General features: G+C 55.4%; 2 protein-coding genes across 2 annotated transcripts in view; one reads left to right on the forward strand and one right to left on the reverse strand.

The window, feature by feature from the left end:
- Window positions 1–2,769: 2,769 nt before the first annotated feature.
- Window positions 2,770–7,498, forward strand: SPHK1 (sphingosine kinase 1; the record flags this gene model as incomplete). Its single annotated transcript, XM_079544427.1, has 5 exons — window positions 2,770–3,246; window positions 5,678–5,827; window positions 5,948–6,042; window positions 6,220–6,335; window positions 6,736–7,498. Exons 1-5 carry the CDS (start codon window positions 2,850–2,852, stop codon window positions 7,496–7,498), a joined length of 1,521 nt encoding a protein of 506 aa, XP_079400553.1. The 5' UTR covers window positions 2,770–2,849.
- Window positions 7,499–10,651: 3,153 nt separating this feature from the next.
- UBE2O (ubiquitin conjugating enzyme E2 O) overlaps window positions 10,652–27,248 on the reverse strand; it is a gene marked incomplete at both ends in the record, with an annotated part of 47,148 nt that continues 30,551 nt past the window's right edge. Inside the window, 13 exons of the mRNA XM_079544283.1 lie at window positions 10,652–11,403; window positions 13,318–13,375; window positions 13,831–14,034; window positions 14,477–14,613; window positions 15,567–16,224; window positions 18,490–18,579; window positions 19,572–19,697; window positions 20,490–20,602; window positions 21,302–21,456; window positions 23,408–23,907; window positions 24,721–24,871; window positions 25,626–25,735; window positions 26,373–26,516. Coding sequence (XP_079400409.1) covers window positions 10,652–11,403; window positions 13,318–13,375; window positions 13,831–14,034; window positions 14,477–14,613; window positions 15,567–16,224; window positions 18,490–18,579; window positions 19,572–19,697; window positions 20,490–20,602; window positions 21,302–21,456; window positions 23,408–23,907; window positions 24,721–24,871; window positions 25,626–25,735; window positions 26,373–26,516 — 3,198 coding nt within the window. The remainder of the gene's footprint in view (window positions 11,404–13,317; window positions 13,376–13,830; window positions 14,035–14,476; window positions 14,614–15,566; window positions 16,225–18,489; window positions 18,580–19,571; window positions 19,698–20,489; window positions 20,603–21,301; window positions 21,457–23,407; window positions 23,908–24,720; window positions 24,872–25,625; window positions 25,736–26,372; window positions 26,517–27,248) is intronic.

Here is a 27,248-nt window from a genome sequence, read left to right on the forward strand (position 1 = left end):
GTCCTGAGATGTGCTGGGGGGGAATAGGCAATGCTGGGGGGTCCTGAGATGTGCTGGGGGGGGAGGGGGGGAGGGGGGTTCCTGAGCAATGCCTAGTGGCCCTGAGTGATGCTGGGTGAGAATAGGCTGTGCTGAGAGGGCTCTGGGGGAGAACCGGTAGCGCTTGCGTGTTCTGAGCAATGCTGGGTGGCCCTGAGTGGAGCTGGGGGGGGTCCTGAGAAGAGCTGAGGGGGGAATGGGCAATTCTGGGGGGTCCTGAGCATTGCTGAGAGCCACGCGGTGCTTACTGTGGGAGCAGCCTGCTCTGCTGTCCCCCAGGTGGTTTCCATTGCAGCCTCTGAGTCAGCTCCCAAATATGCCTTTGCTCATCCCACTACAGGAAACCGCTGCTGGGAAGTGGTGGAAGCGCTGCCACAGCCCTGCATCTGGGGGAGAGCGGGGAGATGGAGCGGCCAAGCTTGGATTCCAGCGCTCCGGTGCTGGGCTGTGCTTGGTGGGGTGTGTGGGAGCACAGGGAGGTGACCTCAGAAATATTTCTGTGTAAGTCATCAGCTGTGGGAATGAGCTCAGCTCGCAGCCTCGCCAGGGTGATGTGTGAGCGCCGTGCTCCTGGGCTGCACGGGGATTCCTGCTGGGATTGAGGAGCTGCCCAGGTTCCAAAGGCTGAGAGCCCTCCTGGGCCGAGCTCTGGTCTCCAGTACAGCTTTTCAATCCAGGTGCTGTCCCTACAAAGTCACAAGAATTTCCCGGTGCCCTGCAGCAAAGCTGGTAGCCCCAAGCCCGGATCCTGCAGCCCCAAACCTCGTGCGATTCCATCCCCTCCTGCCCTAGGCCTGCTCCTGGTGTCCCCAGCTTGGTTCATCCCCTGCTGGAAGTTTCCCATTGCAGCACCAGCATCTGTCCCCCTGCCAAGACCTGCAGCCTGGCCAACCCCAGTGCAGCACATCACTGCTATTTCTGGCTCCACCTTGAGACTCGTGCCGTGCTGAAAGAAACCAATGCGGGCTGAGCAGGCATCGGGAGCATCTGGGACACAAATGGCTGCAGTTCCCACTGCACACAGCTCCCACAGGCTCTGTGCAGCAGGCAGAGCTCCACATCATGCCTTACGCCAGAGGGGGGAGCAGTGGTGGGGGCAGTGGGGATCTGGCACTCTCTGCATTTTTTCCCCAAAGAAAACCATCTCACTCGCCACCTGGGAGCAGGAAGAGACCGGGGACAGCACAGAGCAGAGATGGGTTTAATCGCCGTGTATAATCCTCAGATTCTTGCACAGATCTGGGCAAATCTTGTCTGCTTCTCCTGCCTCAGTTTCCCCAAGTTGAGCATCCTGCAGCCCTCCGGCAGGGAGCAGGGGGTGCCCGAGCTGATGTCTGCGTGGCAGGGGGATACACTGTGACAAGTGTGTGATGATGGGGACCAGCCCCTGCGGGGCCACCTCCAGGTGGGTCGGGATGAACCCAATGCCCACAGATTCCCAAGCACTGAGATCCTCCCGTGCAAGTTGAGGTTGCTGTCATTCAGATGACCCCAGTCAGCACCGAGCCGTGATGGAAGCAATCCCATGTCTGTCCCGAGCCCTGTGTCTGGGGGCAGACAAGCGGTGTCTGTGCGGGATGGTGTGGAATCGGCCGCGGGGGGAGATGTGCTGCTTCCCCACGGCACGTGGGCAGGACAGGGGCCGACAGGCGGAACCCCATTCCCCCACCGCACAGCACAGCACAGAGCTGACTCCCACCGAAGCCCCAGACGCTCCCACCTGCCAGCAGCCGATCTCATTTCCTCCCTCCGCGTCCCGTGCTGAGCGGAAATACAACGTTTGTTAGTCACCAGGAAGGCTGGCAGCGTGCGGCTGCTTCCTGCACCGGCACCGTGCGGGCTGGGAGCTCCGACCCACGGCACAGCCCTCCCTTCCCCCAGCACTGCGCGGCTCTCGGATGCGCACCCCCCCAACCAAGGGCCGTTCCGCCCCGCTCTGCCTTTAAGCAGGAAAGTGCCGAGCATCGGAGCCCGCTGTGGGGCTCCTCTGTTTTTAGGTATCCCGATAAAGCAAAAGCCGGTCAGCTCTGCCGTGTGCCCGTCTGGGTGTTCGTCCCCCGTCCTCCCTGAATCTATAGGGTGGGTTTCAGTGCGCACTGGAGTGAGAAGGCTGCTGGAAGTTGGGAGGAGTATTGTGTCCTGCTGCTGGGAGTTATGGGGTCTGCGCTGGGTTTGGCTCTTTGTTCAGGGTTATGGGGTCTGGGCTTGGGGTTGTGGGGTCTGGGCTGGGTTATGGGGTCTGTGCTCAGGGTTACAGGAGTCTGGGCTTAGGGTTGTGGGGTCTGGGCATGGGGTTGTGGGTCTGTGCTGTGTTATGGGGTTTGGGCTCAGGGTTGTGGCTCTATGCTGGGTCACGGGGGTTTGGGTCACTTGGGGTTGTGGGGTCTGGGCTTGGTGTTATGGGGTCTACGCTGGGTCACGGGGGTTCGTGCTTGGGGTTGTGGGATCTGGGCCGGCTCGCGGCACCCGTGCTCGTGGTTATCGGTCTGTGACTGCCAGCACAGCAGCGCAGGGCGGAGGGCACCCGCGGGGCAGAGGGCACCTGCAGGCGCAGGACGGCGGGGGCCGCGCCGGGACATCCCGCACCTCGGCCGGGATCCCTGGGAGCCGCCCTCTTCCCCCTCCCCGCCCCTCGTAGGGCAGCCCTCGGGGAACCCGAAGCCGGGCGGCGGGCTGCGCGCGTCGGGGGGGTTGGGGGTGTTGTGTTAAATGGGGCCGCCTCCTGCCATTGCCGAGCAGCGCGCCGGGTGTCAGCAGCGAGCAGCGGCGGGCGGCGCTCCCGGTGCGTGCCGGCCCCGCTCCGCGCTCCGATGGCCGCCGGCCGCCGGGTTCCCCCGCACGGCGACGGCGGTGCGGTGCTGCTGCGGGGCCGCTTCTCCCCGGGATCGTCTCCCGGTTCGGTTTCGTGGTCCGTCGCTCTGACCGAGCGGGAGCTGCAGGTGCTGCGTCCCGGCGGCCCCGACGCGGCGCTCCGTTTGGCCGATTGCGTGGGCAGCGCCGCGTTCCCGTCCGGCCCCGCCGCCGCCTGCTTCTCCCTCGTGGGTTACCCGTTCCGTAAGGCCCGATGGGGTTCCCCCGCCCGGCAGCGCCTGCAGAGGACTTTCCGCGTTTCCCAACACCCCGACGCCGAGGAGAATCTCCGCATCGCCCAGGCCTGGAGCCAACGCATCCGAGAGCTCTCGCTGCCCGCAGCGCCCACGCGGGACGGTGAGAAGCGGCGGTGCTCCGCGCGTGGTTCGGGGCGGGGGCCGGGGGCTCGGGGGGGGCGATGCGGGGAGAAAAAGTTTCCCGGTCGGCGCGGCTCCGCCGTACCGCCTTGTGCCCCCACGGACAGCGGGGGGGTGGGGGTCGGAGCCCTCCCGTGTCGGGGTGTGCGGGGATTTGGGGAGGGGGAGCGCAGCCCTGAGGTGTCGGGATGGGGAGAGGGGTTGGGGGACGACGCGTGGGACGGAACCCGCGTGTGCCCCCCCCCCTCCGCCGGCCCTATGGGAGGGGGACGCTGCGCGCCGCACCGTGAGGTCCCTCCATCCGTCCCCGCTTTCCCCCTTAAAGCAAAAGGGCGGCGCGCAGCGCGGGGCCTTTTTGCCCTGTCCTCGCCGCCTCCTTCCAGCGGTTTAATGAGTAGCGAAGCTTTAACAAAAGCGGCGTCCGTAGGGGGGAAAGTCCGCCGCTGACACACGGAGCGCAGCGCCGGGGGGGCACAGAGCTCCGTCGTCCCCCCCCCCCAGCCCGGAGCCCCGCGAAGGAGCGGAGGATGCAGGACGTCCCCCGGTGTCCTCCGGCCGCGTTGGAGCAGAGATTGAATCCCTCTGCAGCGCAGCGTTACCGCGGCCGCCTCGCTTTGCTCAGCGGAGCCACCGCTCCGGTGGGTGGGAGGGATGCTGTCACATCGCTCTCCTGCCCGCGTTCTAAAAGGCAGCCTTTTCGCGTGAGCCGCAGCTAGAAAACAGCTCGCTGCCGCTCTCTGTAAATAAGAACAAGCGAAAAAGCCGAGGCCCGATGTGGGAGCGGACGGCCGCCGGGCTCCGGCGCTGCTGCGCGGTGGGGCTGCGGCGCGGCGGGGCGGTGCGGAGCGCTGCCGAGGGACGCAGCGGTGCGAGATTTGCAGCTCTCCGCTCGCCGGGGATTTACGAACCTCCTCCCCGGTTTCAGAGCTGCGCTACGGACGCCTCTCGCCACGCCCCGCGCTCGCCGTGCTGTGTGCGGGGCAGATAAGGGCGCCGGAGTGCGGGGCGATCGGGGCACCCCGTGCCTGCAGCGGAGGGCAGCCGCCCCGCCCCACCGCACCGCAGCGACAACCTTGGGGACGGAGCCCGTTTCTCCTCCTGATGGCCCCCAGGGATGAAAGATCCCCCGGCGACGACTGCGTGGGGGGTGCCGGCCCCGTCCTGCCCTATGGGGTCGGTGGGGTCTGATGGGGTCACCCGCAGGCTGGTCCCGACACGTCGGCTCCTCGTGCACTGCGGCGGTTTGTGGGACGATGTGGCAATTCGTGTGCCGTGTGTGGGGCACGTGGGGTGGGGGCAGAGCGGTGCCCCTTCCTCTTGCTGACGCTGCATCCACCTCCCCCATAGCCCACAAAGTGCCGGTGCCGTGGAAGGGAAAGGGACAATGCGGAGTTCCACCCCGTCTGCCGCGGGGAGAGGGGAGAAAGCCCCCATCAGCCGGCTGTGGGGCTGCATTCACCCACAGGGGATTCGGCGTCTCCAATGGGGCCGGAGCGGTGCAGTGCTGAGCTGCGGCCATCGCTGCGGGCAGCGCCCTGAGGGCGGCCGGTCCTGTCCTGTCCCATCTGCTGCCGGCTGATAAGGAGCTGGGCAGGGCAGGGGACATCGGGTGAGGGCCAGCGCCGGACCCAGGCTGCAGGACAGGGGAACGGCTCCGTGCTGCGCTCTCAGGTTGTGTGCAGCCCCGGTGGCCTTTGCCCTGCGTTCATCGCGTGTTTCTGCACTCGCGGCTCCAGGCGAGTGGAGCAAGGGGCTTCCCAGGCTGTGCTGTGCTGGGAAACGCTGTCAGCATTCGTGACTCACTGCTGCTGACGGAGCGTGGCTGCGTGCCGTCAGTTGGCAAAACCTCAGCCCTGCGGAGCCCCCCAGAACCTGTGTTTGTTGTCTGGGCTGTTGGGCTCCAAGGAGCTGTGGCACAACGGCCGGGCAAGACCCACAGCATCACGGTGCTGTGCCCACACTGCGTCCCTCTGGTCCTCGCACGGAGCCCGCGGGGGCTGCCGGGTGCCATTGGGCCACAGCAGTGCTCAGGGAGGGCACAGAGTGACCGCTGCTGGGGACGTGGGGACAGCAGGGAATGGAGCAATGACAGCCCGCACCAGCCCTGTAATTACAGCCCGGATGGGGCCTGCGTGTGCGAAACCTGAGCCCCGTGGGGAGCGAAGCATCCATCTGCCAGCACAGGTGTCCGTGCTGGCCCTGCTCCAGCAGGGCTGGATGTGGGGAATCAATAGCTTGCCCCCCCTCCCTAAAGCCCTCAACCCCTGCCCTTGGCTCATTGCGCAGGGGACCCCCAGATCTCTCAGCACAGACCTCCTCTAACCCCTATGAGCGCTCCGTGTCCCTTAGGACCATAGCAGCTGCTCACTAAGCCCACCAGCCCCGTCGTGCTGACCCCCTGCTCCCCCCAGGTGCCAGCTATGGGGTGCTGCCCCGGCCCTGCCGAGCTCTGGTGCTGCTGAACCCGCAGAGCGGCGCTGGCCGCGCGCTTGAGGACTTCCAGGCAGTGGTGCAGCCCATGCTGGCTGATGCTGACATCACACCCACCGTCTTTGTCACTGGTGAGTCCTTGAGGACCCTCCTCCTGCCCAGCACCCACCTGGGATGGGCTCCTATGGGGCTGCGGTCACCATGCAGGGTGGCAGCGGGCGGATGACTCCGCGTTCTCACTTGCACTGCAGAGAGACCCCACCACGCCCAGGAGAAGGTGCAGGATGAAGACCTGTCGCAGTGGGATGTGCTGGTGGTGATGTCTGGGGATGGTCTGCTCCACGAGGTGAGCGCCTGCTGTCACCCCATGGCCAGGGCTGGGGGCAAAACAGGGGGAGATGCGGAGACGGAACCCTGCTGGAAGACACTGGGGCGGCACAACCTCTGCTGAGGGCACTGTGGGGTCACTGGGGTCTTTGTGCAGCCCCACGTACCACCAGCTGCCCCCCCCTTCCTCCTGCAGGTGCTGAATGGGCTGATGGAGCGGCCGGACTGGGAGCAGGCCCTGCAGACACCGCTGTGCATCCTGCCTGGGGGCTCTGGGAATGCCTTGGCTGCCTCCATCAACTACTATGCAGGGTGAGTGGGGTGGGATGGGGACACCAGCCCAGCTTGCTTCATCCCTGTAGAGCACAGGGGGAGCTGGAGCTTTCTCCTCTCCAGGCCTTGAATGTGCCACATTTTCACTCCAATGAGCGCTGTGGCTGATCCTGTTGCACAGTCACATACCCCTGGGGTGGGACTGGGGCTGGCCCAGCAGTCCCATAGCATCCTCCGGGTTGGGAAAGACCTCGGTGGGAACCATACCCAACCATCAGCCTCGGTGCATCGGTTCCCTTCTAGGAGCTGATTTGTGCTTCTCCTAGAAGCTGTCCCCAGCAGACACCGTCACCAGCTGGGACGTGTCCCAGCCGTGGCACAAAGGCAGAGTCCTTAGGGGGGGTCACAGCCCACGCTCACCCTTCTCTGCCCCCTGCAGCAATGACCACGTGGCCAAGAAGAAACTGCTGACCAACTGCACCTTCATCCTGTGCAAGGGGCTGCACGCTCCGATGGACCTGGTGTCATTGAGCACAGCCTCAGGCAAACGCTTCTTCTCCTTCCTGGGCTTCGGATGGGGTTTCATCGCCGACGTGGACATTGACAGCGAGAAGTACCGGCGGCTGGGCAACGCACGCTTCACGCTGGGCACGCTGCAGTGCTTGGTTCGCCTGCGCGTCTACCAGGGCCGCCTCTCCTACCTGCCTGCAGCCACCGAGCCGGGCAGCGCCAGGGACCCCGAGCCGCGCCGGGCCGCACCGACGGCGGGGACGGAGGCGCTGGGCGGGGACAGGGAGCCGCTCGCCGACGCGCTGCTGGCGCCGCTGGGGCAGCCGGTGCCGCCGCATTGGGTCGTGGTGCCCGAGGAGGAATTCGTCTGCGTCTACGCCATCTACCAGTCCCACCTGGGCACCAACCTGCTGATGGCTCCGGCGGCGCGGCTGCACGACGGCTGCATGCACCTCTTCTACGTGAGGGCCGGCATCAGCCGCGTGGCGCTGCTGAAGATCTTCCTGGCCATGGGCAGAGGCACGCATCTGGAGCTGAACTGCCCCCACCTGCACTGCGTCCCGGTGCGCGCCTTCCGCCTGGAGCCGCGGGGCAGCGCCGGCATCATGACGGTGGACGGGGAGGCGCTGGCGTGCGAGCCGGTGCAGGGGCAGATCCACGGCCACCCGTGCCGCGTGGTCACCGGTTCCTAGGGCCGGCAGCGGGCGCGCAGCCCTCCTCGCACTCAGGAACCTCCTCTTCCAGCAATAGCTCCCCGCGCCCGCGGGCACTCGGCCTTTTGCTTAGCTTTACCCTCCTGGGGACGGCGCCGTCCCAGGAACGAGCCACGAGCCGCGGCAGGTACTCGAGTGCCGGCTCCGTCCCGGTGCCATCGGTACGACGTCCCGGTCCTGGGCGGCTGCGCCGGCACAGCCTCGGCCCCAGGTTCGGTGGCACCGCCCGCGTCCCCGCCGGGCTGAGCCGGGACCAACGATCTACCGGGAGACATCAATCATTTGTTGGTTTTGTTTTTTTAAAGAGTGTTTCTACCCAAAGCTTCCCGTAGAAGCAGAGTTTATTCTTGTGAGAAATGCAATAAATATTTAGCGTTTGCAAAAAAACCCAAACCCAACCCAAGGACGCAGCCTGGGCGTTCGGTGCCTGCAGGGGGGGAGGTGAGGCTGAACGCAGCCACGGGGAGCCCGCATCTCCCCCCACAGCCCAGCGAGGGGCCCTGCCCAGGAGCTGGGCTGGGGCGGATCACAGCCTTCTTGCGGTAATTACAGCTCGTTCGCTGCTCTCAGCACAAAGGAGGGCAAACCACACATTTATTCATCTACAAAGCATGCAATTAGGATGGTGGGAATGGAGAGAAGAGCGCGGCTGTTCTCCCCAAAGAGCCGGGGGTCCCAGCACAGCCTGCAGCCAGGGGCTGAACGGGGGGGAAAAGAAAAGAGACCGACAGCCCAAACTACTCACAGAGGCGGAATTTAATGGCAAGTCATCTTCCCTCCTTTATTACACCTCGGTTAGCCAAACCACCACCAACAAAAAAATAATTCTGCAGGTAAAAAAAGTTTTAATGGTCACACAGCACTTTATACATATATCGTTAAGCAACCAAGCATCCACATCTGCACGTGAACGACACACCTCTAAGCATGGCCTCAATGGTCGGGTCTGGTTTGGTTTTGTTTTCTTCATTTAAATACTGTACAGAATTCAAAGGCTACAAACTGATTTTGTAATGCTTCTCCCCCAACCCCAGCACTTAAAACAGTTACAGGCTGCTCGGATTTGTACATCACACAGTCGTGTAGCCAGTTTTAAGGCTAACAATATGCATCATCATGCTTTGGCTTTTTTTTTTTTTTTCTTTTTTTGTGTCTTTTTAATTATTATCATTATTATTATTAATTTTTTTTTTTAAGGTTTTAAGCCTTTTTTGTTACCCTTAAATATTACATACATACACGAAAAAAAAAAATTACATAGCTGCAGTGTGCTCACCACCAACCTGGTCACCAGGGAGCTTCACATTATCAAAAGCTTAGAAAATCTGTAAACCTCCGTGCTGTGGTGGGGGCTGAGCCCCCCTGCAGGGCAATGCCTGCTCCCGGGGGGGCCCTGGGCCAAAGCTCTTTGCTTATCATCAGTGGAAGAGAAAGCGATGGGGAAAACCTGGCACAGGCCTCTCTGAGCAGCTCACGCTGCCCCCCATGGCAGCACCGTGTTCTGGTGAGAGCAAAGGGACACAGAGCTGTGCCAGCAGTCAAGCTGTGGCCATTGAGGGTTTTTCTCCCTCTGACCAAAAGCACTGAGTGCCGGCTCCTTCCCAGCCGTGTGGAGGGGGTGAAGGACAGCCACAGTACGGGTCGGAAGCACAGCAGGGAGATGCTGAGAGCAAACTGCTGGGCTGGGTGTCAGAAGGCCGCGTCCAGGCTGGGATGGAGGGAACGCAGCCGCACTGACAGAAGGGGATCTGCCTCCATCCTTACTGCTGAACTCTCCCAGCTCCCCACAGCCTGACTGCTCCTGTGGGTGCAGCAGTGTTGATGCGAGCTCCCCAGCTCCAGAAGTAAACGTTAAGTGCGTGCACACAAAGGCTCCAGCAAGGCACCCAGCCAGGAGGCTGCTGCTCCTGCAGGTCACTGCTGCAAAGTGCTGAAGGTCACCGGCTGCATCAGTGCTGTGCTGCCCTGCCAGCTGTTTCCCAGAGGCCCAGCAGCAGTGTAGCAGCACACAGATAGGATGTGCTGTGCCCACAACCCTACCGGCCTCAGCAGGTTCGGGCAGTCGCAGGAAACAGTTGGCCAGGGGGGGAAAGAGCAGCAGCCCGTGCCAGTGTGTGATGTGCTCCAGTTACTGGTTGAGGAACCACCACAAAGTGCTGCTCGCACAGGAGTCGGCCACACTGCATGAGCTCCTGTCCTACGGGTGGCCCTGGCTCAGAAAGCCCCCCAGACCCAGCAGCAGCAGGTGATGGAGAGGCAGCAGGTGTGCCGTGCTCCCCCCCCAACCAGGCAAGGCTGAGAGCTGAGGTGCACCCAGTGCTGCCAGGGAGGACCGAAGGGAAGATTCAGACAGCTGAGCAAGTAAAGAGGCAGAACCCCGCATCTCGTGTATTTCTAGAGGACAGGCATGCATGGTGGGGAGAGGGAAGTCCGCCTTACTCGGAGAATAGACTGTGGATGGTGGAGCTGATTCCAGAAGAAAAGAGCAGAAGTCGCAGGAGCAGATGGAAACCCCACGGCACTACCAGGGCAGCACAGAGTTCTGGTTCTGCCCATTCAGTTCTGATCAGAAGAACCTCATAGCTATCGGTGAACGACTACGACTAGAGCAACTCCGTACGGTGCAGACAACTTCAATGCAAACAATCCAACGTCTGAGTACGCGTCAGCTTGGGTAGACTTCAGAAAACCCACGGTAATGCAGAGAAAAATGAAAGAGGGCAGCGCCCTTCGCTTCCAGATCCTACAGCAATCACTTCTGGCTCGAACCCCAGCAGCAGAATCCGCTGGGTGGGAAAAGTCTGCGTGGAAAGGTGCCCCAAGATGAAAGTGCAGAGGGAACGTGGCTGCAAGATGCTTCTGTGCGGGTCTCCGATCTTACCACTGCAGGGTCAAACTCGCAAGAGGAGCACGTGTGTGGGGCAGGGGGAAGGAAGGAGGGCTGGGGGCAAATTCATGCGTAGACAACCTTTCCTCGGAGGAGCAAATCAGGCCTACCACCTTCTTTGGAACAAACCAAGCTGAGGAAGAAAAGCTGGAAGGAGAAGCCAGTTTACTGGTAACAGCATTTGCCAATTTCCTTTCTGCTGCTTTCCCTTCTCCTCTGCACCTGCCTGTCCCTAACCCGACGGTCTATTTCTCCTCTGTCCACTCTGGGATATTGGCCCCTGCTAAGGCAGCCCGGTACTGCTGCAAGACACCACGGATGCTTTTAATGAACCCCTTGGACAAAGGGAAGAGGGGGAACCCAATATCGGGGTAACCGCTCTTCTCCGGAAGGAAACTCCTGTAGCTCTTTCTCCTTTTCTTTGGTTTGACGCTCGGCTGCGAGGCAGAGTCCTGGGCAGCCTTCCCCTCGTCCGTTCGGTCTCTGGCCAGGTCCACCCCCCTGGCTCGGCCCGCGCTCTCCGAGTCTGAGTACTGGTGGACATCGCCGGCGTTGGGCGCCGAGGTCGCGAATTCCGCCTCGTCCAGCTCCTCCTTCCCATCCGGCGCCGAGTCGGAGAATTCAGCCGCCGCTCCCAGCTCAGCAGCGCCGCGCTCCCCCGCGTTGTCTCCGGGACTCTCGGCCAGGGCGCTGCCCGCAGACACGAGGGAGGCAGAATCCGCCCCGTTGCTCTGCTCGTGGCTCTTTTCCACCAGCTCGTTGGTCTCCAGCCAGGACTCGATGCGGGACACCAGGCGCCAGCCGTTGCAGCGGAAATGCTCGCGGATTTCGTGCTCGAAAACCTCCACGGGTCTGCGCAGCAGCTGCATCATGGACTGCACCACGCGGATCAGAGTCATCTCGTTGTAGCAGCGGCTGTTCTCGTAGCCCTCCTGAAGGCCCCGGTCGCTGTCAAAGCCTGCCTCGTTGTAATAGGGCTCGTTCACTAGGATGAGACCTGGCAAAGGAAATGGAGGGCAGCGGGTTAAAGGAGGGCCGGCTCTGCTGATGGGCGCCCACAGCGCATCGCTGAGAGGCAAATCCAGCAGCAGGAAGGGCCGAAGGAGAACGCACGAGGGAAGCTGTGCTTTGGTTCCTGCCACCTGCTTTTGAAGGCAGGCTGGACAAACAGGATTCTGCAAAAGGCACTGCAATCACAGAACGGCCCAGGTTGGAAGGGAACTCAAGGATGATGAAGCTCCAACCCCCCACCACAGGCAGGGCCACCAACCTCCCCATTTCATAGCAGCCCAGGCTGCCCAGGGCCCTTTAACCCGGCCTTGAACACCTCCAGGGATGGACGGGGCATCACAGCCTCTCTGGGCAGCTGTTCCAGCACCTCACCACTCTCACAGTAAAGAACTTCCCCCTGACGTGCAACCTCAGTCTTCCCTCCTTCAACTTCAAACCACTTCCCCTTGTCCTGCAGTTATCTACCCTTCCAAAGAGTTGACTCCCCTCCTATTTTAGGCTCCCCTTAGGTACTGCAGGCTGCACTGAGGTCACCCCGCAGCCTTCTCTTCTCCAGGCTGAACAAGCCCAGCTCCCTCAGCCTGTCTTTGTAGGAGAGGTGCTGCAGCCCCCGATCATCTTCATGTGAATGGCTCTGCAGCCTTCTGTTCACACACTGAGGATCCCAGACAGCACCGAGAACAGCATTGGAGAGACAGCTTCCACTGGTGTGACGCAGAGGGCACACAGCAGCAGAGGAGGTCAAAAGGGTGGAAGGAAAAACATTTCACAACAACTTTCCCTCTATTCCTAGCAAAAAAAGAACGCAAACGTAGCCCATACGTTTTCTTAAAAATGTTCTTAAATGCATTTTTTCCCCACTCCACCTCTTACTAAGAAGGGAAGCCATACTTTGACCTGACCATCCTGCCCAGTATCGTCCCACCAGGGCAGCACAGAGACAAGGAACAAAGCGACAAGCCACCCACACGGAGCTTTCTCTGCCTGCCTCTGCCAGATTGCAATGCTGTGTAGGTAGAAACGACACTGATATTGCCATGCTGCTGGCAGCCTGTCACAAGCTGCATTAGAGCTGGTGGAGGTGACAACACGAGTCTCTCCAAGACCAGGCAGCAGGAGGGAGGGTGAGAGATTTTCCACTATCACCACGTTGCTCCAGTAAAACATTCAGTAGTTCAGCTTCTACATTTGGATGCTCAGCTCTGTAAATGAGAAAAGGCTTTTGTTGTGGCCCCCCAGCAGGAGGGCACGGGCAGCTGGGAGGCTGTGCAGGAGCAAGAGTCCCCGTGTACTCCAGGCAGCAGCCTTTGTTCTGTGTCAGAGATTTCTCAAGTCACATTCCTGGGCTCCCTGCATAGAAAGTTGGCCGTAAGGTGGAGAATTGATTTAGACTGTCTGCCTCCAAACTGGATATTAAAGGGCAAAGCTCTACAACAGGAAGCCCTGGGGCCGGTCTAGACACACCCCTGATTATTCTGCTTTAGGAGTGTAAACACCAACATCACCAGCAAAAATGTGCCCCAAGTAGATGACTCAGTGGGGATAAAAACAGTCCTGCAAATTAAGTCCAGTTTAGCAGCAACTTTGGTAACTGGCTGAGAACAAAATGGTCCACCTTTGTCAGCTCAGAATAACAAGCAGAACAGCCCTGTGGCTGCAGGAAGAAGGGAAAGCATTGTCTCAGAGACTTGGGACACAGCCAAAAAATCAAGGCATGAGAAAAGCTTGTACCTGCTCGGAATGCTGAACTGCAGAGATAAGGACACTGCTTTGTCCAGCGAGGTGAGAGTAAAAAGCAGCAGCAGCCCAATTGGCACGGCATGTATCAACCCCCTGCCAGACATAAGCTTGCATTCCCCCCTGCTTTTTCCTGTCCCACAGGTTCTGCAGGAGCATTTACCTTGGATGGAGATGAGTACTTGGAGGAGGCTGGATTTACTGGTCCACCTTTCCGTCCCCTGAAATACACATAATAAATGCATCAAAGGGCAGAAGCACACCACTGGTTTGCTCAGAGAGAACCACTGGATGAAGCAAGACCCCAGTTTCTCGACATCCCCACCACTAAGATCCTGTGGTTTGCAGCAGGAACAAGGGACTGACTCAACAAGCATGTGATGCACTGGTGCTCCTGCAACACCGAGTCATCTTCCTCACTTTTTGTCAGCCCAGCATGCTGCCTGGCCATGCTGCCTGCCCAGAATGGTGCAGAACTGCACACCACATCAGTCCCAGTCCCAGCATAGCTGTCCTATTGATCCACCTCCAGATATCTACAGCCTGAGCCACCACCAAGTTTAAGCACCAGAGACCAGACGTCACCCAGGACTCCTGGCCTGGATGGAAGCGTTTTGTTCCAGCAGTGGCCTGGCACAACCACTGCGACCTGTGGTTGGGTAGAAGGAAGCATTACCTTGCCTATCCACGTCCCCAGGAGGCTGACACACACTTTGCCATTGTCATACAGGTTGGGATTCAGTCTCCCGCTGCACTGGGAGAGGTAGCGAAAGAGAGGTGGCACAGCAGGGTAGATGTTGGGGAGCTGGATGTCAAAGAGGAAGAGGCCATCTTCATAGGGCGTGCGTGTGGGGCCTTTTATAAGTGCTGAGAAGAGGTCCTGTGGAGGAAGGTGATATAAGCCACCGGGCACAGCTGTGTGATCACAGCCCATTCATCCCTCTTACCCGCTTCAGCCCTTGCTACAGACCTGCAGTTCACACATCAGGGCACTTTCTCCCTAGAAGCTGTGCTTCTGCTACGGCCCTGCTGTGCCCTCTGCTCACACATCCTCTGCTGCCTGCCCACCTGCCTGTCCTGCTCAGTGGGACAGGCGTGCCAGTGGGCAAAGAACCCAACATGGATTTCCTGCCATGAGACTGTGGTGTTTGCCACCCCCACCAAGGGAATGCAAAAGCAACCATTCACGCTAATTACAATTTCACACGCTGCTCACATTCCTGTGGCTCTAATGTAGGGGATTGAGGCTAAGCAGGGAGTTCCAAGCCAGCTGGACTTTGAGCCCAGTTCTAACACACATAAATTGGAGAGCAAACACTTGCCATTCGATCCTCAAAGGTTTTAACCATGATGCCATCTGGCAGGGAGGTGGCCAGCAGAGCCATCTCCTTCCTCACAGTGCTAAAGAACTTCTTTGCTTCTGGGGGCTGGAACTCCATTTTCTTGAAGGCATGACTATCTGTGAGTCAAGGGAGAGAGCAGAATTAAAGCCTGCCACCAGCTCCTTACAAAGGCAGATCCACCCATGCATTAAATGTATCATTTGGACAAAAAGAGATAGGGGACATCAGCAGGAGGAAGTACCCAAATATCTTCCTGAAGAACCCCGACCCCTGCAGTGAAGACAGGAAGCCCTAGAGCTTTTCAATATATCCCAGCTTACACATCAGCCCAGGGCAATTCAGCTTACTTTGGTGCTGAGCCAGGAGGCAGCCCAGAGATTATTTGCTTTTTCCCACATGGTACAGCAGCCACAACCTGTATCTCCTGTTCTCTTGGTCTTGCAAAGGGCCCTGTCACTCTGCTGGGATGACCTCCTGCCTGCAGAAATCTGAGTGCAGCTCCTTGCTTTTATTTGCATGCACCTGCAGGTTCTGAACAGCTTGGCCACCTCTCCTCCTCAGCTCTGGCTTAGCTGGTGGGCTTGCTGAGCACCTCGGGCTCTGCTGTCACCCGTGTTCCACACAACCAGATGCTCCTTCTTTATTTTTGGCAGATGAATGTTAACAAGGACGCTCATCCAACCAAGGACACCCAGCACAAGAGCACCAGCTGTTCCTGTTCTGCTCCTCAACCAATCCACCCCTACAAAAAAACAGCCTGAACAAACCCCGTCACTTCAAACTGCCTGATCCACGCAGCCCTCCAAAGTTCATTTCCAATGTGGAAGAAAGGCAAGTCCATTTTATGGCTTGAGAAGTGGTTCAGTACCTAGAGATGCAACCTGGAAGCCAAGTCTAGCTCCCAGAATGAAAACTGCTCTACCAAAGTCCTCTTAATTTCTCCTCCCCACTTAATCAGCTATGAGAAAACAGAGGATACCCAACCCCAGAGGCCTAGATGCAAATATCTCAGAGCAAAAGAAACATGGCAGCACAGAGCCTTCCCAGCAGCCTGCCCTGGTGCACTCACCTGGAGCATACTCCAGCACAGAGAACACCTCTCCCTTGGCACTGGTGAAGGTGACTCCAGGTTTGCCCCCACTCTGCTGGCACAGCACGGGTGTCTCACTGGGCCACTCTGACCTCACTGGTGTCTGTGCCTCTGCTTTTTCTTCTTTCTTCTCCGTCTCCACCATGGCTTCCATCTTTTCCTCCTCTGCAATAGCCACGTTATCCAAGGTTTTCTTGAGATTTTCCTGCAGCTTTTTAATATCGTCCAAGAATTTCTTCTCCCGAGTGGGTTTTTCCAGCTCCACAGTCGGGGAGGTGGGAGAGCCAGTCAGCAGCTGCTCCACAGTCATATTTTTCAGGCTTTCCAAGATCTTGATGGCTTCCTTTAGCTCCCTGAAGCTCTTTGGGGCTCCGTCCTTGCCAGCTTTCTCTGCAGCAAGATCTGCAACTGCCATAGCCACAGCTCCCTGGACTTGTTCCTCTACTTTTTTCACCTCCTCTGCTGCTGGCTCCTCGGGCTCTAACTCCTCAATTCTTGGGTGGTCGTCCTCCATGAGGCCGTTGTCCGTCTCCCAGCTGTCGCTTTCATCCTCCCACTCAGAGGACGCCCCGCTGGTGCTGCCATCAACAGAATCATAATCCGACTCCTCGATTTCCGACTCGATGTTGTATAAGTGCTAAAGGAGAGCAGAGTTAGAAAAGGCACAGAGTATTTAAGGCTGAAGTGCAGAGCTTTAACTGTTATTAAATGCAGACGAGTCGGTTCTGCCCATGAAACGGGAGCTGTCAGCAGAAGTTTGTGAGGCTGTTCCAACCCCTTCCATCTACTCAGGGTGGGTGAGGTACGATCCAAACAACATCCTAATGATGACCCACACAGAGCGAACCAGCAGAGCCCCATCCTCCACCTGTCAAAGCAGGGCTCTGGTCTAGGTGGGCTGCAACCTTCCCAGTGGCTGGGACAGAGCTACCAACAAGCGCACGTTAGTGCCACCCAGCTACCCAAATGCCCCAGGGGCTCTGAACACAGAGCTAACTCAGAAGGTGCTGGGTTTTATGAGTGGAGTTTGTATTTGTAGCTGTGCTGGCACAGAATGCTGCTTTGGCTGCCTCCACACTCTGTCCTTCCACACAGACAATGCTGGAACCAGCGAAAAAACTCACACACCAGATTTCTTCCTCTGTGGCACACACTGCTTGCTGTCAGAGCTCTGCTATGCTGCTTTAGCTGCTGTATGTGACTACTGCTTAAAATTCAGCTGGGACAATAAAGTCTAACTCAAGCTGCTGAATAAGCTCTTACATAAAATGTTCTCTTCCCCTTCAGTACCGAAAGCAGAACCCATCCACGCTCCATCTACCCTCATCTCCTCTAATCATGCTTCTGCACACACTACATCTCTCGTGAGGTTCTCTGCAGAGGCTCAGAGATGCACTCGATGCCATCAGAGCAGCAGAAGACCCAGAACAACTTTGCTTCTGACGCTTGAATGACGGCCCAAGAGTCCTCTCAATCTTGTAAGACATGATTCCAGAGGCTGAAGCACACGGACACTCAGTTCTCTTGTCAAAGCCTCGAGCTGAACCAGCCCTGCTCAGCCAGTTCTGTGCCATCCAGAGACAGGCAGCCAGTGGGGGTTGGTTGGGTTTCACACAAGTGACTGCAGGCAGGAAAAGCCATCAAAACACACCGCCCTTACAGCTAATCCAAATTTGAGATGGAACGTTAGCCAGTTATGCCATCTTTATTTTTAGAGCTGAGAAAAAGCACTCAGACAGCTCGTCTCTGGCATGGGGGCAGGCATTGATAAATCACAGTTTTACTAACTGATAATTCACTCCTGACATTCCCCCAACTCCCATAATTACGCAGACAAGCAGAATGGAAGGGACTGGTGTGACACAGCAGGAGCTGCTGGAGTCCCAGCACTGCAGTATGAGAGCAGCCCTTTGTGGAGCGCACAGCAGACCTCTGATTGTGCCTGGCATCCAAGCACATGTGACAACAGGGGGAAGGGAGACAGCAGCCTGCTTTGTAATGCTCTAGTCCACTGCCATAGTGCAGGCATTGACTATTCTACTGTAATTAATGCAGAGATGCTTGGTTTAAAATGGAATCTTGATGAAGTACTTTCTCCTTGCAGAAGCAATGCTGCTCACTGTCATGCTGCAGGAGATGGGACCCTACAGAAGCAAATCTGCTCTCCTCTTCAGGCTGCCTGGGTTAATTTGAAGCAACGAGGAGAAGAGACATGGGATGAAACTATGTGGAATAGTGAACATGATTACAAGACCATACAATATAAGCCTTAAAATAGAACAATGCAGAGGACAAATGAATGGGGTTGCACGGATCGCAACATGGCTCCACATTTTTAAAGCCTGCATTCAACTCCTCTCCCTCCCTGCCTCAGGAAGACATTTGGGTCTGACCCTTACGTAGGTAAGGTCACAATTTGTGGCTCTCATCCAGCTTCTGGGGGAGATCTTAAGACAAAACACTACAGCACTGTTTCACAAGCCAGACAGAAGCAGCAATAGTTTTTCAGCTGTGCTTTAGTTGTGCAACACAGTGAATCTGGGCTCAAGTTAAAGCTGATGACCGCTGAGCTCTGCAGCCCACTCTGCAAAGCAGCAGGTGCTGCAGGCTGTGGTCAGAGACATGAACAGGCAGCAGTGTGTGTGTAAAAGGACCAGAAGTCTGTTTACAATTCCCTGGCAGCATAATATTCTCCATATTCAAAAGCCGTGCTGACTAATTAACTGATCAGTCATCCTAAAAAAAAAAAACAAAAAAAGAGGATTTTTGTGTGCTACCAGAAGTGGGAAGCTCCACTGTCATGGGAAGGTAATAATAAATCGAGCAGGATTCCCTCATGGACGACTTTCTTTGCAGCCTGCATTTGACACCACAACTTGCGGAGCTGGGAACAGCCGCTCACCTGAGGCAGGATGATGGTCTTGGAGTTATCAGCCCACACCACCTCCACTTTACTGCTGACATCCACGCGAGCCACCTGCCCGACAGAAGGCTGCGGAAACAAGGGCAGTTGGTCAGTTTCATCTCTTTCCCAGGCACTTCAGTGCAGAATCCCCCCAGGCTGGTGACCTGCAAGCCTGGACCTTCCCAAAGCAATGCTTGCTTTGGGTGGAGAGCCAGCTGAGCAGAAGTAACAGCAGTCCTGGGGCTGCGGCCTTTCTGAGGGCAGCACCACTGGGGATCTGCCAGAAAGGGGACACTCCAGTCCCCTGGAGCAGGCTGCCCTCTAGTGGGATGCCAGGAGCCGAGCCCTGCGCTTGGCCCCCCCGGGAAGGCTGGCAGCAGCTTTCCCAGAGTGCACAGACACATACAGACATGCTACAGCTGGCCCAGAGCGTGCTCATTAAGTGGCACTGGAAGGAGGTTATCTGGGTCAGCCGAGCAAGCGTGGATGTGTTCCGTGCTGCTGAAACTAGAACTGCAGCAAGAGCCATCCTACACCAGCTATCCCTTTTTAGGGCAGCTGTCTCAAAGGCTGGAGGGCTTCCAGGCAAAATAAGGAAACCCGCTTCCCAGCAAACTCCATGTTCTCTACAAAAATTGAGTCCTCTCCCATCAACTCAATGATCCAAATTAACATGTGTACAGTAATCCAAAAACAAGAACCCCACTCTTATGTGGTCGATTGAAACTGGTTACACAACAAACTCACCTTCACTATTGTACAGGAATCCACAGAACATTCTCATGTTAGAGGTTACTCAAATCCTAAGCAACCCTTAAGCCTCGTCTCAACTCTGCTGTTGTTCTGCTACAGTCTCCATCAACCCAACCATTTCAGCACAGAATTTCCACCAGCCCTACAGATCCGATGTTTCTCACGACAGCAGGGGATACAATAAAACAAACCCAGCAAGCTAGAGAGTGAAGGATGCCCACACAGAGCCTAAGGCCCCAGACCGTGGTCTCCCATGGACTCCTTCCACACGCCCCAACACTAAGGGCAGGCGATGCCACAGTCACATAACTGCACTCAGAACCGACCTCATCCTCATTAGCCGTGGCTCCGTCCGAATTGCCGATGCGGATCACGATGTCAGTGGTGCGGAAGCGAAAGTCTGGGTGGTCAGCAATGTCATAAACACTCACATCTTCCTCCTCCCCGATCAGCTGCATTGGAGACAGAAGGCAGACACGTCAGCCCTGGGGTGCTGTGCTCATCTTCCCAGCGTACCTCCAACACCTGAGCTACTCTGTGCTCCATCCTGTCACTTTTCTGTTGCCTTAACAGACTGCAGGAAGGAACTGCTCGCGTCCCTTCTGTCATCTCACCCTGCAGCACATCAATCAAAGAACTATAATGAAAGGAGATGGGTAGCATTGCTCTTCCCTGCTTACCCTCACCTTCACCTCAGGTTCCACGTCATTGCAATCACAAGACGTGCAAGGTTGTTTCATTCCCTTCTGAACAACCAGATTTCTCAAGGCAGTTCAGTGGGGCCCAAAGAAGAGCATTTACTTTAGAAACGATCTGAGGCAACAAGAAGTGTTTGATAAAAAGTTCATCAACTGATGAGCAAAGGAAAATATCTTTCCTTTTATTTATTAGAGAAGTTCTAGGAGCTCCCAAGTAATGAGAAATGAGCAGTAAAGTGGAACACTTCCCCAGACAAGCCTGATGTTCTGTTCCTAGCCCACCAAGAATTTGTGAAATAGTGTTTCTACAAACCCCCACAGAGCAGGATAACAAGCTATGGATCCTCCCTTTCCACCAACTAGTGAAGACACCATGGGGAAAAACTCTGACACTGAACTCAACTGCATGTGAAACCAACTGTACGTGATTACTTCCAGGCCCAAAAGTACATGACTGCTCCCAGCCCCAAGGACCAGCTCCACTGCAGATCTGACTGCCAAGGTTTATCTACAGGAACCTCACTGTGGTGTGGCTCTTGCACTTACCTCCACATCATCTCCACTGGATTTCAGCTTGAACCACTTCACCACACAGGTTCGGCCGATGTGGTCACCAGACTGCACGACTCCATACACACCAGGGTCCTGGGAGCTCTGAGCTTTTGGTCACAGTGATAGGAGGAAAAAAAAGAGGCAAGTTCAGTGGAAGAGCACAGATCCTGCACACAGCCGAGGCTGCCAACGTGCCAGCTCTCAGCTGAAACCTTCCACCTGTGAATGGCATTAGGAAAAACAGCTCTTCCTAAACAGTCAAAACTGTCCTCAGGTAAGGAGCTGCATTTTAATAGGGTATGAATTGATGGTGAAACAAGATGATGGTGCACTGGACAGGGTGAGCATATTGGGAGCTCTTTTATCCAGCACAGTGGTATCCAGACTCCTTTCTGGAAAAACTCAGGGTCCTGACAGGAGGCCCTTCAAGGAAAGCAGCACAGCGTGAGTTGTTCATGCCTCCCCTGGTTTTGGGACACACCTCAGAGCCATTCGCACTTCCAAAGAGAAGGCAGGCAACCTCTACAGAACACTGAGCATCCTGGTTTTGTTCCTCGTATTTATTCCTTTCAAAACTTGCCTGTCACAGTTCAACCTTGGTATTTAAACAATGGCTGTGTGCTGACACATGTCACCTGAATTGCTGCCTGTTCCTGGTAAGGCTCTCACATTAACTTCACCTGACCATTTCTAACAGCTACTGCAGCATGGGCTGCAACACACACTAGGGGATCCAGAAGGAAGAACACTTTGCCATTAAAAGCATGTTCACTCCCCAAGGAGAGCATGTCTGTGACACTCGGTACCTCTTTTGTCCACCACAAAATCCCCAGGGCAGAATTCATTGTTGTCCAGATGATGGACTGGAATCAGCTCGTTGGAACGAATGTTGGTCTCCACAGTGCCATCCTGCCACATCACGTCAGCTGAAGTCATCGTGGTCACCACCTCCACTGCAACCCTGCAAACACAGTCATGAGTTACCAGAGGGAACTTCAGCATCTCTCTCAGCTCTCCCATAAAGACAAACACACTGAACACAAGGATTTTTTTTTTAAGAGAACTCTCCTTCCCAGCTGCTCAAACACATCTGCCTGCAGCTCAAAAATGAATCCCAAGCATGCAGCCACAAACCACATGCTGGCACTCCACCACAGAGTGTGACGGCTTGGATGCATTCTGTGTGCAGGAGACAAGAGGAAGGTGGAGGTTCTCATTAGCAGAGTTTGCCCAGCTTGCCTGCACTCCGTCCTGCCTGACTCCACACAACTTGCCTTTTCAATCCTGTGCTGATTTTAAGCACAACCTTTACTTTGCTGCCCAGGCCTCGTAGATGCAACATAAGTGCTGCACTGGTGTTGGTTTCAAGTTGAACTGTGAAGACGACACAAGAGGCTGTCCCCCCTTGTTATGAATGTCATCAGGGAAACATTTTTAAGTGGAAATAATATCAGTTGGCATTCTCAGGGGTCCACGTGCTGCCCGGAGAGCTGCAGGAAGTCTCGAACTGATGGTAAAGCAGAATGCTGAGCTGGCACCCAGTAGGTAGAGGTGGCCCTGAGCTGACACATCAGATCTGGTGAGTGACCCACCAGCTTTACATCTGCCAGCAGTGCCTGGCAGTGCACCCAGCAGTGCTTCATCTGAATATTCAGACAGCAAAGACCACTCACACTGAGCTGTGACCAGCTGCCACATGTGCCCTGCAAAGAGACGCACAGAGATGAAACCCTAGCTGGAAAAGCCTGCATTTCTTGTACTTGGAGATACAGTCATTGCTGCAAAGTGTCTTAACGCCAGGCCTCTGAGTTTCCCTGTGTGGAGTCAGAATTGCTATGGGGATTTCTCCCAGCTAAGCTTTCCCTAGTGAAGCCTTTAATGAAGGAGAGACACTCAGCAAAATGTGTAAATGAACTGAGAATGAGCCCACAGCATTCTCAGGAATGCTATCCTGTGTTCCCATTTTTGCTTCCGTTCCAAAAGTGTTCTGCTGAGGTTTGTCACCTTCAAACACAGTTTCTCCAAAACCTTCAGGAAGTAAAAGGAACAACAAAGCTAAAACACCCAAACAAAACATGAACAAAGTCCAAGGCATTCTCAAACTACTGGGTTCCTTAAATCCCAGTGTCACTTTCTTGGAAGGACCGTCACATGTTATTTGCATCAGTTTACTTCTGATGCAGCGTTTTTATACAAGCAGTCCAGGAAAACCAGCAAGACAGGATCCCCAGCTGTCAGTGTCCTTGCTTCCCCTGAAAACAGTTTAAACATTCTCCAGTTCAGAAAGAGATAGGAAATGCTAAGAGATGCAGTTATTTCCAGAAGTGGGCTGATAGATGCAATCCTCCCTCCCTCAGGCTACTGAAATCAATTCTTCTGAGGCTCTCAAGCACTGCATTTTGTCTATTACAGAAAACAATTTGGCAAAAGCTGCCGATACCTATGCAGAGCAGGATGAGGATAAAGCAAAGCCCACTGCAGTACGAAGCCTTGCCAGCAGTGAGCTCTGTGAGGATGAGCTGTCCAGTCACACTGCTGTGGTTTGTCCTCAGCCCCTTTGCAGAACCACCACCCAGGTACCCAATTAGTGTCACATCTAAGCTGTGTGATCTTCATTCACCTCCTGCTCTGCGCGCAGAGCCGAGCGCAGCACAGATATTCTGCCGATGCCCTGAAGCACAGCTGAGCTGGACCAGCATCAGTGTCACATCACGTGGCCACGGTTTCATCAGAAGCTGGTCTCAAATCAAGTTGATTTCACACAGGCCACTGCACAGTCATCGCAAGGTAATCACTGCTGGTTACTAACGAGCACCGTCCCAACGTGAGGCACACCATCATTGTCCACCCATGCTGATTTACATCCGAAAGGGATTTCAGCAACTCTACCTACGTTTGGAAACCCAACTCACCTGTCTCCTGGCTTAAATTCTCTTGAGATCTTGGTCTTCTTCTTCTTGTGCTTCCGCTTCAAGTTTTTGATGGAAAGGGGGATGCTTTTCTTGCGGCTGGTGCCGCTGCCACTCTGGGATGAGGCCGTGGAGCTGGCAGAGGAGGTGACAGAGCTCGTATCATCTGTGTCATCAGCTGCCTCATCATCAGCATCCTGCTCCATGGACTGCAGCCTGTAATCAGCTGATCCCTCATCTTTCAGCAGAAACGGAGGTTGCTGTCTCACTGCTGCTCCCCCTTTGTCCTTCCCTGTTTCTTCAGGCTGCTCCTCCTTCCTCTCCCCTGCGCTCGGCGCACCATTGGAAGAGTCCTCCAGTTCACACTTTGAGCCAGGCTTAAGGTCTTCTGATTTTTGGTCAGCAGCTGGAGCAGGCTCTTTGTCCGGGGCTTCAGAGGTACCCTGAGATTCTGGGGAGCACGACATGATCTTCACTATCTGCTTCTTCAGCAGTCTCCTCACCTGCAGAAAGCAGATGCGGGTCAAACAGTGTGCTTATACACAGCAAACTGGCAGACAACCCAGGAATGGTGAACTCTGTACAGAGAGAAATACAGCACTCCAGGGGTCTCTGCAGAATACTCTGGTATGGAGAAACGTACAAACTAGCAAGAGTCGTGCTAGTGATGACATCACAGCCATCTCAGCACTGCTCTACTCAGGAGCAAACACCAGCAGCAGGCTACCCCTCAGCAAGTCAGCTTTGCTCTTTCAGGCTATTTTAAGCAAGCTCTGAACTTTCTTGTTTCAGAAGGTCACAACAGGCTACAGAAGTTAATCTATGCAACAGACACAGCTGCGCAGGGAGGTCACCATCCACACTGCTGATATCCTGTTATTCTAGGAACACCACTGCTCCACAGCCAACATGTAAAGTCACAGCATGACTCATTTGGCCTAGGAAGCAGACATTCCTCAGTATCACTGCAGAAAGGACTGAAATGGATGCTTTGGCTCCAAAATAAACGTGAGGATAGGTGCATGTTTTTGTTAAGAGTGAGTCCAGGCTGTCAGAGCACAGCTTCGCCCCTGCAAGTTGACACCCCTGTGTTCAGTGTCCTGTTCACATTCTTGTGGATTAGCTGCATGCCTCTCCCAGTGCAGTGAGACTGCTGCACAAGGTGACTTCGCTGCTGGCATCAAGAAGCCATTACTCTTTACAATCACTCCAGGAGTCACATTTTGGACCACAAGAAGATTGATGCTTTAAAAACCACAGCAATCAGAAACGGTCAGAGAAGTCACACGTCCCTCCCTTTACCCCCCTAAGTTCACCTTTTTAGCAACTGATCCTTCACCCAGGACACAGTTCCTCTCTGGGCATTCACAGGTGATTTTTGCAGGTTCCACTTTGTCCGGGAACACATAGAGGCACCTTTCTCCAAGCTGCCTCTGGGCATGGTCAAAGCACCCCAGACGCTTTACCCTGGTAAGATGAAAGGAGAGCCGTGAGCAAAGCAAAAAAGCAATAACAGAACCTTGCTGCAACTGAGCCTTCACAAGGCTGGCGTGTCCCCTTGACAACAGCACTTCTCCCAGAGTGGCAGAAGCAAATGCCACACCAAGCCTTCCCCAGGCACACAGCAGTAAAGGAGGAGTGGAAAGTCTCACAAAAGACTGCCTAGGGACACAAAGGGGTCGGGTGGAACAGCAGTAACTGCTCTCCCTCTAGTCCTCCTTCCCAGAGGCAGCTGCCAAGACACATTTCAAGTTGGCAGTGCTTTTTGCTGCCATCTGAGAGCTGCTCTCCTCCAGTTTCCCCATGAGCTCCAGGCAGGACTATGCTTTGTTGTGCTGTTACTCAATCTGACTTCTCTTCCTGAATTTTGTCCAGCTTGTTTTTGCAGCTGCAGCCTGCAGAGGGCACCAGATGCTCCCTCAGCATCAGCGTGGGCCCAGCGCAGGACACTTTGTTTCCCTACTGCACACACAGTTAACAGGTGAAGCCTATTTCAGGCACCAGCTGAAGGACAAGGGTAGGCGCTCGTTGACTGGAAAGCATTAGGAGAGGACGGTGGGACGTCAGGATTTTACTTATTCCTTCACTTTTTTGAAGTTTTGGAATATAGGCATATAAGGAGAAGGGGAAAAAAACCCAGCTTTGTGTCTGATCAGCTGCAGGCACATCAGCCACGTTTGCGCACACCCTGACAGTGCAGAAGGTTTCCAACTGCTCTCACCTGGACAGGTTCTCCTGGCTGATTATCGAGGGTGGAGGACTCACACTGTCAGTACCTCCGGGACAGAAGCTTTTAGTGATCCAAGTAACCTTTAGTTCTACCACCTGCACCTGCAACGTAAAGAGAAAGGGGTTTGTTTTTTCAGCTTTCCCAAATCCATGCCTAGGATCTAAAAAAATCAAGTAAAGGAAAGCAGCAAAATCTGCTTTTGTCATTTAAGTGTAGTTTCCCAACATCAGAACCACTTCAGCTCCTCTGTAGCTCGGCTGTGGGCAACACTGAGCGCTCCTACAGCTTCTAGCTTCCAGGAAGATGGCATCTGGCTATGGAAGGAAGCTGTAGTTCATACAACTCTGCAGTCCAATGTCACAAAGACACACTAATGGACTTGGAGCTGCTCCCTCTTTCAGCAAGGAGTCAGCAACATTTCTCCCTTTGTGGATAGCACGTGACATTAACTTTCAATGGAAGAGGTGCTTCCACTACCCTAATGATCAGCCCTAGCAGCCTCTGAGTGCACTGGCACACGGTCACCTTACAGGGTGCCAGCAGGGACCCTTGGGAGGAAAAGCCAAACCACGCTCAAAAGTCCTGAGAGCCCACGGTGAGGAATTTGTCACTTCAGAGCAGAACCACAGCGCATTTGCTCCTGGGAGGTTACCATGGCCAGCTGACTTTGCTCCAAGCTGCCAGCCAGGGAGCTGCTCCGTGCAGAAAGCGGCCCTGCGTCAGCCTGGCAGCTCTTACCTCTTCCACCACCACTCGGAACTTGCTTTTTGTGCTCAGAACTGGCTTCACACCCGAGAGCCACTGTACACTGGAGAAGACTTTAGAAGGCCCGATGAGGACTTGCCCAGGATAAAAGCCGTATGAATCATCAAAGAAGAGACCCTGCGAGGGAAAGGGAGGAAAAAACAGCATAAAGGATAGAAGTCTTAAGACTGCAGCCTTTCCCTTCCCTCGTTCGTGATCAGCAAGGCTAATATAAAGGAAAAAGTCTCACTAGCAAGTTGCCCATCTCAAAGCTCGTTTCTGAAGCCAACCCAGCAGTTTCTATAGCAACCTGCTCTATCACACATTCATACAGGATTATGACTCAGTAGGGGAGAAGCAAAGGTATTTGCAAGAAACAAAAGATATGGATTTCACACCTATGTTCTCAGTAACAAGGCGGCCACAGAGGCCACAGTCCTGGGCAGGGACACCTGATCTCTTTTCCATGCTCCAGTTCAAGCTCCTGCAGCTATCAGCCAGCCAGGGGATTCCTGCCTTCACTCCTCCAGCTGTCACACTAACTTTGTGAGCGTTCTTCCTGCCCTGGGTGGATTAGTCAACACGACAATCCTATGAAAACAGAACAGGGCTGTAGAGAAAACAATTATTTCCTAGAACTCTTTTCCACTGATATTTAGAGTGATTTGATGAGCCAAGATTCAGGATGTGGGGGCGGACAGAACAGTTTAGAGTAGATGGAATACAGAGCACAAAAATGCAGCAAGTCTTGTAGTTTGTCAGAAAGGATAAGAGCAGTGCACTGAGATTGAGATCAGGTGTGCACCTAACACAGCAGTGCTGAGCACAGGATCAAGGGTAACACTGGAGATAACTCAAGTTTAAGACAAA

Source organism: Tetrao urogallus (genome assembly GCF_951394365.1).
Source record: "Tetrao urogallus genome assembly, chromosome: 18".
Taxonomy (NCBI): Eukaryota; Metazoa; Chordata; class Aves; order Galliformes; family Phasianidae; genus Tetrao; species Tetrao urogallus.